Source organism: Heteronotia binoei, chromosome 3 (assembly GCF_032191835.1).
Source record: "Heteronotia binoei isolate CCM8104 ecotype False Entrance Well chromosome 3, APGP_CSIRO_Hbin_v1, whole genome shotgun sequence".
NCBI lineage: Eukaryota > Metazoa > Chordata > Lepidosauria > Squamata > Gekkonidae > Heteronotia > Heteronotia binoei.
In genome coordinates this window covers 158,566,362-158,579,671 of record NC_083225.1, presented here as the reverse complement: position 1 = coordinate 158,579,671, position 13,310 = coordinate 158,566,362, and the positions used below count along the sequence as shown (strand labels likewise).

At 39.5% G+C, this 13,310-nt stretch overlaps 1 protein-coding gene across 2 annotated transcripts in view; it reads left to right on the top strand.

Annotated features, from left to right (window-relative positions):
- Positions 1-12,433, top strand: part of FRY (FRY microtubule binding protein) — a 225,217-nt gene extending 212,784 nt beyond the window's left edge. Inside the window, exons 59-62 of one of the 2 annotated variants that reach the window (XM_060234716.1) lie at positions 3,886-3,903; positions 5,580-5,690; positions 9,140-9,342; positions 11,009-12,433. In XM_060234716.1, the coding sequence (XP_060090699.1) occupies positions 3,886-3,903; positions 5,580-5,690; positions 9,140-9,342; positions 11,009-11,267 (591 nt within the window). In that variant the 3' untranslated portion in view covers positions 11,268-12,433. The remainder of the gene's footprint in view (positions 1-3,885; positions 3,904-5,579; positions 5,691-9,139; positions 9,343-11,008) is intronic. The other variant, XM_060234717.1, reaches the window with a different exon arrangement.
- The last annotated feature ends 877 nt before the right edge of the window (positions 12,434-13,310 follow it).

The window sequence follows — 13,310 nt, the reverse complement described above, 5'->3', positions numbered from 1 at the left end:
CTTGCAATGGGTTAAAGAGCTTTGCTGCTGGGTGTCATGGGGGGATTGCTTAGCTAGCTTACTCAGTTAGGGGCCAGGGGGCTGTGCTTTGCCCTGAGTTCCTCTGTGTTGCAGTTTGGTGTTTGTTTGCTTCAAAAGGTGCAGAAATCGGGATTGAATTCCTCTTTCACATAGCATATTTATTTAGTGGAATTTTCCTATTGTATACTTCCTTGGTGGATTTCCTTCCTTTCTGTTTTCATTTTATTTCACTCCCCCCACTTTGGGTTGTGGTAAAACAAGGGATTGTTCTTTGAGGTTTTTTTAGGGGAAACTCCCTTGCTAACTTGCTTCTCCTTGGGGGGGGGGTGATCTGTGTTTGTCATCCTGCCTCCCTGCACCCACCCTGTCTTGGGGGACCTGTTCCAGAATTACTGGGGTGACTTCCTTTTACTTCCCCCAAGTCCAATTTTCACAAAACTTGGTGAGCAGTTAAAGGAGTGTCAGTTGGAGATGTCCTGCAATTTTGGAGTCTCCAGGACGCTGGTGGGGGGGGGGGGGTCCACCCAAACCAGTTCAGTTCGGCAGAGCAGCTGTGGGGGTTTCTCAGTTTGTGCCCATCCCTACTGAAGAGACAATGCTTGTTATAGGAAGCAAGAAAACAAGATAGGTTTTTTTGTAATGCATTAAAAATAGTGCTTATTGCAGGGTTTAAAGGAAGAAAAGTGGTGATTTAGCTGATCATATATACTGACATAGTTATTTATTTAGCTATGCTATTCTCTAAGTATCTTCTTGTTCTATAAAGGTCCGAATCCAAAGCATACCTAACCAAAGAAATGGATGGTGTGTTAGTCTTGACAGTGCCAGTACTCTGTCTGAGACTTCATTCATACATTTCCAAACAGGTGATTGGTGCTGTTTAATGTGACCCTGCAGCTCAACATGAACTTCACCTAGTGCCTTTGGCCCCCTAACAATCTCTCAGCCTAACCCATCTCACAGGGTTGTGAAGATAAAGTGGAGGAGGGGAGAATTATGTGAAAAGCTACTTAGGGTCCCCACAAGCGGGAAAGGTGGGATGATGATGATAATGCTGTTCATCACCACCACCATCATTATTATGTGTTTTAGGGAATAACAGTTCTTTGGGGGTGCTTTGTAACTTGTAAGCCCACCAGCAACTAGATCAGCTGCTAGGCTACTTTCGTATTGCATACTAATGGGAGATCGCCATCCTCTCCAAAATTCTTCTCACACACTCTGTGTACTAGGCAGCATCCTCAAGCTACAATGCAGCAAATGGTAGGTGATGAGGGTAATGTTACTAGTGCCAGTTGTGCTTTCAACATTGGTACCATTTTAAGTTACAACTGGCGTTGCCATACCGTTTTCAATTTGGTTTCATGAAGGAAGCATGCCTCTAACAACCACTAAACTGGAAGGCTGGGAGATACTGAGAAACAGGGCTGTTTGGCCGTTAGTCAAAGATTCCTCCTTCTGTTTCTTGTCAACCAAGAAGAAACAATGGGCATTTGATGGCTGCCTAGGAACCTCCTCTCTCTCTTTCCCTCTCTCAATCACTTCCCAGTTTAAGGCTTCCTGGGCATAGCTGGCATGAAGTCAGCTGGGATGTTTCCTGGTGACTGTTGCTACTTCGTATTAAAGATCCTGGCAGGAACATGGCCAACAGCACCATCCACACTCACTCTAGAGGCTAGCTGGTAGTGTTTCTTTCAACTCACATGCCATTCTTTTATTAGGGCCTACCAAAACAATCATAAAACAGTGTGCAGGTTTTTGACTTCTCCAGAGCTCATTATACATTTTTTTTAAAAGGGCAAGGGGCTGTCAGGTCTGATCAAGGAGGAAAAAAGGATGTTTTTAGGCCATGGTAGAAGAGCCTCTTGTGGTTTGTATAGTATGTGCTGCAGATACAGTTACATTAGATAGTGCTGGTTTAAGGTTACGCTGTACTCAGTGGCTTGGGAACCACATGTGTCTCTTTGACATGCCACCTGTGGCTCTCCTGAGCACTATTTCTCAGTGTGGCACCAGCCCTTTCTTCTAGGAAAGTGGACAAGGCTTCTGAGCAAGCCTGGTATGGGCTTCTAGTTTGCAGTCGCTTCCTATCTTGAAACAGCCACCCCAGAGGAACAGATTAGCTGCAAGCTTCCTTGAAGTGGAAGCCTCATGCTGGGCTCTTTTGGTTGATGGTAATTGCAAAAGTGCCTCTCTGCAAGCCATAGACTGAGTACTTCTGCATTAGAGCTTTCTGGGGAGAATATATCTGTTTAGTTTTCTGAGACTACTGAAAACTTTCCACATTGAATTGAAATATGGCCCGATAATTCCATCTTTCTGGACCACTTTCAGGCACCTATCAGTGCTTCAGCCCAGCTATTTTATTTGATAGGGAAAAGCACACTTTAATTTAAAATATATATTTATCTTAACGCAATGCATGTACCCTGCTTTTTTCAATCTTACTGGTCTGAAGCACTGCTGCAGCTGAGGGAGGAGGCAGCTATTTTACTTACTTATTTATTTACTTTATTTGTGGTCTGCTTTGCTCGCTGGGACTGAAGGCAGATTACAAAATTTAGCAATGCAATAGGAAAAGCACAAGACACATAATAAACGTCGTAATAAAACAGGATTCCAGAATTAGAAAACAATGCAATAAAAACAAGACATACAAAGTGCAGAAACTGAATTACAGAAATTTAAAAACAATGCAAAAGAAATAAAAATTGGATACTCTTAACAGTGCCACAAACAACAACCCTAATCCAGAACAATTCCATTTTACTACAGCCCATTCTCTTTCTAAAAATGCCTTTCTAAACAGCTATAACCCAGTCCTCTATGGACAGTCTATATGTGGCATTTTCAACACATTCTCCAGCAGTATCCCATGAGGACTTTCTGCTGATGTACCTTGCATGTCCTTTACTAGAAATTCAATACTCAATTCAATATTCAATTGGGTGCAATTTTCAAAGTTTGGAAACAGTGCAATAAAATTGGGATCATGGGATACGAGGAAAGGGATCTTCAGCCCCCCCCCTCCCCCCGTGCGCCATATATATGCACACTTCTGCTTTCCTGTGTTCAGATGGTCCTGGGGAGCTGTTGTTTGGTCAGATATGGAAACTTACATATCTCAAAGGCTTAACTAAAAATCTGAAAGTCAGACACCCTGATCTAGCATGAGTGATTCCAGAACAGAGATTAAAATATTTTACATACATTTCTCCTGCATAAACAAGATGGCCTTGCATAAGCAAGATGGTCAGATGATCGAGGGGTCATTCCCAGACACAGTACCTAACAGCTGAGTTCACAGCTGACCCTCTGCCTTCCCTAGGAAGACTGATAAGTGCTGCCTGGATGGGGATCTCTCTGGTAGGAGATAGGGGCACTCTCTTCTGCAGCTTCTGATTCACAACTTGCCGCTGTGCAAGAATACCCCAGGCAAGGAATTCAAGTGGAATGTAACATGTGCCCCCTTCTCACAGTGCTATTTTCCCTTTTTTTAAAAAAATTACCCTACAAAAATAGATACCATTTAAAGAATTTTCAACAAGACATTGATAAGATGCAAGAACTTTCTATTTATAGAATAACCCAGGCAAGCTTTCAGAAATAGCTGCATTCAAGATGTAGATGATTAAAGGGACTGTTTTAGAACCCTGATTATTCAGATAGTTTTTGTTAAGCTTCTGGTGCCATGCATGTTGTGCAGTCGATACGTTCTGAATCACTTAGCAAGTTGAGACAAGCCTAATGCTAATACTGCTGACAGACTAGTAAAAGTGGCTGTGCTTTTTCCAATTGCATGCATTACACTGACACTATACTTTCTTTCCTTTCCTTTTTTCCTGTGCCATGCTTGCTGTGTAGCAAATGGAATCTCTTGCAGTAAGTTAAAAAAGTTCTTTCATATTCTTTGTCCATTAAAATATGGACTAATAAATCACACCAGTTCACAGTTTTAACTCTTAGCATGTTTCCCCTCTTCAACTTTTCTTTTTTTCTCCCCTTATTGAACTCTGTGATTATGGGTAATCAATGTTTGAATGGCATTTTATTTCGCAGCTCCCTGTGGAGCTTCAACAGATGGTACATTTGTCCTTGTCACATGCAATTTAGGATTGTTATTTATATTTATTTGTGGGTGAACAAACCACATGCTTGCTTGACTTGGTGGAGAACTAAAGTAATTGTTATAGCAAAACAATCTCTGTTATGCTTCCAAGGAAAAAAGTATTAAATCAGGGTCTGATATATTGAAATGTATGCTCATTTGGGTGGTTTCATCATATCATTGCAGTATGAAGAAATAAACTGATTCCAATTGAGTATAACAACAGTGAATCCATCCCTTCTTTATAGGAGGGAATCCCCATATGGATTCTTTTCCTGTTCACTGGCAACCCTTAGCCAGATACTCATGTGTTGCAGCAAACCAACTGTTATCTGATGCAAGAAGTTCATCTATACTTCCCATATGTAAATCTAATTAGCCCATTCTTTCCCAAGACCAGGAGATCATACAGAGCACCACTCAAAATTGTATCTACCTCAATCAGCATAAACCAGGGGTTTGCAGCATTTTTGAGCCTGCAGACACTTTTGAAATTCTGAGACAGGGGAGTGGATCCAACCAGAAAATGGCTGGTGCAGGAGGTGAAGCTAACCAGAAAATGGATGCCACAGGAGACAACTAACAAATTAGCATCAGGAAGTGAGGCTGCGTGTCACTTTAATAGTAATTCTTCAATATTTCAGGCAGAAGCTCTGCTTAAAAGAAAGTTTGTAAAAATGAATATATTGTTGAAAAATATTTTGTGTACATACAGGTTACCTTCAGTCACCCAATGAAAATTATTGTGCTGTGGCAGTAGCTGCTGCCAAAGCAATGTTTGGACTCCCAGTCAGAAATCCTGCTAGACAAAAGCACCACCACCTGACCCCACCCACTTTCTAAAATCCCTTAGAAGATGCCAGGTTGGAGATCCCTGGCATAAACTGTCGGAGCACTCCTAAACATCTTGTACCTTGTAGAGGGCATTATGAGAATGAAACAGTTCCTAGTTTCAAAACACTGGGATTGGTTGCACAAGACCTTGCCCAAGCGAAAATGCAAGTGAGAATACAATGTTTGGCTTAGTGCAAACATGTACTGTTGTCTTTTTCCTTGCATTTCCCCCTGTCCAAGACCTCTAGTACAAGCAATAATTCTGTGCTGGATCCAGTGCCATGCCACCATTTGATTGTAAAGTGGTGCCCATCACATTTGGAGAGGAAATAGGTGAAATTAAAATTCTCAGTGACAAGTTCAGTTCAAAAAAGAAAAAATCCTGTAAAAGGACAAATTAGAGAACAAGAAAAGTGACATGAGATGTTGCTGTAGAAGTGACATACACTTGCCCTTTTGCCTTTCAATTTACAGGGATGTTTCCTCTTATTTCAGTGTTATTTTATAACACACACACACACATTGTCCATAGCGCTTTATTAGTGGTTACTGAAAACATGAAATCCATTCTGTTGTTTTTATTAATAACTTCCACTTCTATAATTTATTTCTTTAGCAATTGGAACTGTGCCAGAGATTATATAAGCTGCACTTCCAGTTGTTGTTGCTTTTTCAGTCGTACTGTAAACTCATCGGACAAGTGCACGAAGTTAGTACAATGCCAGAGGTATGTTGCAAAAACCAAGCCTTGCTGCAAAGTTTGCTGTGCCTTCTTGTGTTGTGTTTCTTTTTTCTTTTAACAAAATTAGTTATTCTTGTTTAAGACTACAACTGATACATTTAAGAAAGTTTAGAACATTCCTTTGGTTAAAAAAAAAGTTGGGATTTAAGAAACGAGAAAATAAAGAGGCCACACCAGTCACTAAGAGATATAAGATCAAGACCAAAGGTGCAAGTAAAGTAAAAATGCATCTTATTAATCAGTTAAAATTCCTAACACCTTTCACTAAGATTTCTTCAGGGGAATTTATATAATATGCAAATACATCATTAAGTTCTGATAATAGCAATAGTTATTTAGTTAAAAATACATAAATAGTTAGGCTAAAAAACAAATTTGTACAGTATATCTACCATGTACAAAACCATTCAGAATCTAGGGCCTATTCTTTCCTTAAGATTGCATGAACAACAATGAAGGAGAGAGAAAAACTCCCTATATGTAAGAAATATAACCTAAGCTATCCAGCACCCAACAGGTTTTGGCTCAATTTTAAAAGAATCTTTCCTCTGCCTAGAAAAATGTTATAAACCTGCTAGTCCTACAGTGTTTCTTCAACAAGAGTACAATATCAGTAGTATATACCAGTGATTAGTTGTTGCAATTTGTTTTACATAAGCTGATGCTTATGTCTAGAGTCTGACAATCCACAACCCGTCAGAGTCTAGAGTCTGACAATCCACTCTGCTTCTTTTTTCAAAAGTAGCCTCTCATTTTTACACTGCCCAAAAGGGATAATCATACGGACCATGATTATTTTCAGTACTGTGTTTAACCAATGGTGCACTTGTTCTTTTCGATTTATTATTACTTTTGTGTTCTGCTATGCATGTTCTTAGGTTCCTGGTTGTTTTTCCACTATAACGTTTATTACAGGGGCACTGGACAGTATATATATAGCTTGTGTAGGTACATGTTGTAAAACCTTGTCATATATTTTTTTTTCTCATCTATAAAGAGTTGAGGAAATAATTACTGCTTGTTAACTTACAACAAATACAACTTCCATAGGTAAAATGTACCTGGGCAGGATTAGTGCCTGGAAAAACTCTTTGATGACTAACACATATATGAGTGCTCTTCCAGACTAGATTTTCCCTCAGATTCCTAGTTCTCCTAAAGGCGATCAGGGGTTTCTCATCGCATAGGAAATATTCTCTAACAAATACCAGTTTTTTAAAATATTCTTCTTTAGACTCACACTTTCATTATTATAAGGAAGACTACAATATAATCTTATCACAATCAGTTTTTCCTTTTTTCATGAATAAATTCTTCCTGTGTGATGCCAAGGCTTTTAAATAAGCAGACTGTAATATGTGATTTGAATAACCCCAATAGCTAAATTGTGCTTAAGAATGGAAGCTTCCTTTTTGAAGTTGTAAATATTTGAGCAATTTCTTCTATGCCATAACTGGCTGAATAGTAAACAATTCTTCATAAGTTTAGTTTAATGACTGTCATAGAATCATATATTTGGAAAGGGATATCCAGGGTCATGTAGTCCAACCCCTGGCACAATGCAGGAAATTCACAAATACCTCCTTCATACCCACCCACCCACTGACCTCTGTTTTTGCTCAGAAGGTGGGGAAAAAGCTCCAGGATCCCTAGCCAACTGGCCTGGAGAAAAATTGCTGCCTGATCCCAAAACATGAGTCAGCATTTCCCTGGGTATGTAAGAAAGGGCCACGAGAACTAAGCACTGGTTCAACCCTTCCTGCCCTCCCTCTCATAATCGGCCTAAGTTCACATAAATCAGCATTGCTGATAGATGGCCAACAAAGAAGGAGAGCCCACCACCTCCCAAGGAAGCCTGTTCCACTGAGGAACTATCAGGAAGTTCTTCCTAATGTTTATTCAAAAACCCTTTTAATTTAATTTGAACCCATTGGTTCTGGTCCGATCTTCTGGGGGACAGAAAACAACTCTACATCATCTCTACATGACAGCCCTTTAAGTGTTTTTATCTGATTTTTAAATATTCATACATGTGCCCTTATGACCATGACATCTAAAAATAAATTTCCTTGTCATCCATATGGAGGTCAGATTTTATATCATCATCCTGTACGTTCAGCCAGTCACAACATTCTAATACACTTCTATGGTTTCCTCTTGATAATGAAAAGACATTGCATAAATATCTTCACCATTTAATGATACAACTATGGAAAGGGTTATTAGCAGAATAAATAATTCAAAATTGTCCATATATAAATTGGTAACTTCTGGAGCCACTGAGGATCTCACTGCAGTGCCTTTAATCTGCAGATACATCATTAAACGAGAAGTTGTTTATGAGCGCTATTTCAGCTGAAGGTAACAAGAACTGATTTGGGGAATTCCTATTATTTCTCCTGTTTAAGGTTTCTTCTCTAATAGATAATGCTTCTCTCTGGGAAATGTTGGTGTAGAGTGACACAACATCTAAGCAGGCAGAGCACACACACCTAGTGAGAACTGGAGAGAAACCCCTTGAGAGCTCTTTTTGCCAGTTATTTATGAGACTGCTGTTTATAAGGAGTCTCTGAAACACAGTTGGTGAGGGGAAATTGTTTGCAATATGAAAAGTAAAAGAGTGTGTTTCTTTTCAGTATTTGATCATCAGTTTTCAAATGGTGTTCCTTGATGACTGAGATCTTGGTTGCTGTTTTGGATTGCTGAGACAATCTTTCACAATACTGAGGCCTCTTCCTCATGTGGTGTCATGGAGGGTTAAGGTTCAGTGCCCTCTCCCAAGCATTTACAACCAATTGTAGTGTGAGAAGTAAACTCTAAAGTTCCATGAAGCACAATATAAGATGGGAGCCAGAGTGTGGGGACTGAGGCTAGCAAGGGGAAGAATGAGATTGCTTCATCCTCCTGGATCCCCCTCTTATCTGTTTTGGAAATTAAATGCAAAGAGCTATGGATCAATTTAATATGGAACATGCATCTATTCATAAGAATGCTAAAGAGAAAGATGCAAAAAAATTAAAACAAAGTTATATGTGCTCTACTATGGCTTTAAAAATATGGACATTTTTAATATGATGGAATGATATCTAGTGTACATGGTAAAACTTCTCATTCTTATCTGTGGCACTCACCATATTATGTATCCACATAGAATGCCAACATCTTTTTTTCTCCAATCATGAGGTGGTACATTGCACAGTGCAATCCAAGTGGATCCATGAAGGGATGTTTGCATTCTCAGTATTCAGCAGATTTTACAAACAGGTTTATGGTGACCAGGGAGCCAAGTAAGAACTGAAAATCACATGTTCAACTGGGAGAAAAGAAGTTGCCATTCTTTCTGTGATTTTCTCTTTTCGGTGACAAGAAAAGGGGGAGTGGGTGGAAGAAATAATGCATTGTTGAGTCTTATTTCCCCCTTTCTTACTGAACAGCTACTGAATATGTCACGAGAGCTGAGTGAATTAAAGAAGAACCTCAAGGAAGCAAGTGCTGCCATCACAACTGAGCCACTGATTATAGAGTGTGGTACCTCAGAACCTATGTTCACTTCCACAGAAGTAGCCATACAATCCATGCTGGAGTGTCTGAAAAATAATGAGCTTGAAAAAGCTCTTTACCAAATAAGGGAATGCAGGTAAAGTTCAACTAGGCAGCTTATACTACATGTTAATTTATTATTCTAAACAGCTGTAGCTACAAAACCCAGTACTCTGGAGTACTGCTACTGAACTCAAGTGATAGCTTCAGATTAAAAGGTCTGACAGATTAAATGCAAAGACAAGGCAATTTTTTCTTCCTGCATACTTCTGTTATAACAACACTGTGTCCAGGTTCAATAAAAATGTGTTTACAAGAGCTGTAGGACACAAGCTAACAACCTCTATTGTGCATACCACATTGCAGTGCTGTGATATGTATTAATATGTCTTGGGCTTGCATGTTCCCAGTTATGTTAGGTTGGATCCAAACAACAATGAATGAAAGGAAAATAGCCATGTGTGCTGTTCCACAAGCTCTTATGCAATGCTTTTATATGCATTCTGTCACAGTTCTCCTGCTTTCACACTTGTACAAGAAGCTCCGCAAGCAGAAAATCATGGTTAGATTTAGTTTGGCTTTTTTATGTTGTAGCTCGTAGTGTATAAATTAGCTCTCTGGCAATAGAAGGCACTTTACACATGTGGAAGGATACCTTTTAGTCCCAGTCCATCATGCCGGTTATTGATTGTCAAGTTTTGATTGAAGTGCAAGCTGCCTATGAGGGTTATCCTTGAGCTTCCACTTCCTATGCGGATAGCTAGATTGAGTCACTGGATAATGTGCCAACCCCCCCCCCCCCCAAGTTACATGAATAATTGAAACAAATCTGTTTCCTTTCCACACCTCTGGAGCATGCACTGACTGATGCTGCTCCTTGTCTTTTTTTTTTTTTACAGTTAACTCTTCCAGCAGTCAGCAACAGTGATGACAATTTTGCCTTAGCTAGTGATAGATGTTGAATAGCTTTTAATCATGGCTTAGAGAATGACTGCTTAGAAAGTAATTGTGAGCTCCCATTACAAGGTGTGGCTACTCCTTAAGATGTCCCTTCTAGAAATGCCCCTACTGTGAGTACTGGTTTTCTGTGAATATGAGTATTCTTATAGCTCTACCATGCCTAACTAAACAGTGGAAGGTTTGTATCCATGGTGACTCCCACTCACATACAAGCACAGATGTAAAGGAGGGAGTAATTCACTATAATTTCAAATTTGTACAAGAGTTACATGGCCAAAAGGATATTTTTTCAGTTGCATGTTGTTCATATGCATATTACCAGAAATTATCACTTCATCTGTGTACCTACAAGAGATAGGGAGATTTTTTTTTAAAGGAACCTATTCCTTGTGTAGAAGGGAAGGCAGCATGGTATAGCACAGGAGTGGCCAACGGTAGTTCTCCAGATTTTTTTTTTTTTGCCTACAACTCCCATCAGCCCCAGCCAGCATGGCCAATGGCTGGGGCTGATGGGAGTTGTAGGCAAAAAAACATCTGGAGAGCCACCGTTGGCCACCCCTGGTATAGCATGATCTTGTCAGATCTCAAAAGCTAAGCAGTGTTGGTACTTGGAAGGAAGACTACCAAGGAAGACTCTGCAGAAGGTGGCAATGGCAAACCATCTCTGCTTCTCACTTGCATCCTCTTGCTGGGGTCACCATAAATTGGCTGTGACTTGACGGCATTTTACACACACATGCATTCTTTGTACATAATGCTAATTAAAATAACAGTAACTCGCCTGAACTTCTGTTTTGCTGCAGGAATTTATGGCCCAATGACATCTTTGGAAGCAGAACTGATGATGAGGTCCAAACACTACTGAATATCTACTTCCGGCATCAAACACTTGGGCAGTCCGGCACTTATGCACTGGTTGGCTCTAACCAAAGCCTGTCCGAAATCTGTACAAAATTGATGGAACTGAACATAGAGATCCGGGACATGATCCGCAGGGCTCAAAGCTACCGAGTGATCAATACTTTTCTTCCAGAGTCCAGTGTTTCTGGCACAAGTCTCTGACAGAAGCCTTGTGCCCCCTTTCTTATTCAAGTTGGGATTGCTTCCATGCTGGGGCAAGGTGGTTCAGTACCTTCTCAGCCTTAGAAAGACTTGGTCAAGTTGTAGTCAGTCTTGTTCCCTTTTCACCATTTTCCAAGGAGAGCTGGGCAGAGTATTCACTGTGCTGCAACACTGTAAGGACAAAAGCAACATAGAATCCTTTGTGCTGTGCTGCACAGACAAAACGCATTTCACTGGGCAACTGCAATTCACTACTGAAGAAGTGACTTCCATACATACCAAAGACTACTACACTGAACAAGACTTCCTTTCTAGAAAATTAATTTTAGGTTGGCAAAAGTGCAATCTTTCCTTAACTTGAGGATTTTTGTTTTTTTAAATATTGTACATTTTTTCTTTTGACCAAGTTAAAAAAAATAGGCAGAATGAAGCTAGTGACAGGACCCTGCAAGACTGTCGATTTGAAAGCTGAGAGCCTGTGTGTATGAAAGAGGTTGTAAAGAGCTACAGCTATATGTATACTGTAATTTAAATATGATGACTGTATCTTTTAAAGGAAAAAAAAAACCCAAGCTGCTATGAAGTACATTTCCTGATGTTGCTAGGCTACTGTCTTGGAAGGTACTAGATCCTTTTGAGAGGTCTGTTATTAAGACCAGAGTACCTTATGAATGGACTAGGAAGATTTTTTTTAAAAGAGTTTGGCTGCTTTTTACTGGAGGGTTGCTTTTATGAATATATTTATATTACTTAAGGACAGTTGGTCTGGCTTAAATTGCCATTTTGTAGGAAAGCATCACATTGCTGATTTAATTCTTTTGAACTGCCCCGCATGCATTTTTTAAGTTAATATACATTTGGAATTCAACAGTAAAAACATTACATAAAACTCAAGTTCACTTTCCATTTCTTAAGATATTTTTCTTTGTAATGTGTATGTTTTTCCTTGCATTTTTTTCTTACACTTATTCTGTCAAGTGTTAAATGGGTGCATGTATCTCTTCTGCACATCTGAAACACTTTTTCAGGCACTATCTGTATCACTTAATTTTTCTGTAAATACACTTTAAAGGTTTTTGTGAAGTACCTTTTGGTTGATATTTTGATCAGAACAGGATTACCTAAATATAAAGATTATAATATATATACATACATATATACAAAAATGACTGTGTCTGGAATTAGTCTTTGCCATAACCTGTACAGAGTTGACTCTTCAGGGGCTTTTTTGAAACCAGAACTCTGATTAAGATCAGCTGGGTTCACATACTTGCTGCACACCAGACTTCACTACACTCCCAAATAGGTGTTATATACCTGGTTTGAGAAAAGCCTCCCAAATGGTTAATGCAATTCTATCTGCACTTGCCTTCATCTAGGAATTGTGCTGAGGGGCCATGGCTCAGTGATACAGCCTCTACTTGGCATGCAAAAGGTATCAGGTTAAATCCCTGAATTTCCAGTTTTAAAAAATCAGGTGGTGATGTGAAAGACCTTGATATGAAACTCTGGAGAACAGCTGCCAGTCAAAGTAGACAGTACTTGACTTCTGTGGTTCTTGGTCTGATCCAGAATAGGGCAGTTCATGTGTTTGTGGGAATATTCCCAAACTGAGAAATTCTGCATAGGTTTTCCTCCCTGATACACTACCTTCTGTTAAATTGAAGTTTGCTGGGATATCCTTTGACGCTTTTCCTGAACAAAGTCCAGCTGTAAAATATTTACGAAATTATCCGAGCCCACATGCTTAATGTTCTCAGATTTGTGAGACAGCTCTTCTTTTTGTAGAAGCTACGTGCAAATTTTTCTGTAGATATCTATGTAAATTTTTTACTTGATGTGTTTTATTTACCTGGAAGAGATGTTGGGCTAACTAGCCTATAATGTTCTGACTTTTTAAAAAAAATGGTCTGAAAAGATGTGCTATTTTTGAATGCTGATAGGTAATGAGCAGCCCCCTCCAGCCATGAAGAGAATTTTGTCTTACCCTGACCATCTATTACAGAGGAGGCCAAACTGCAGCTCGGGAGCCACATGTGGTTC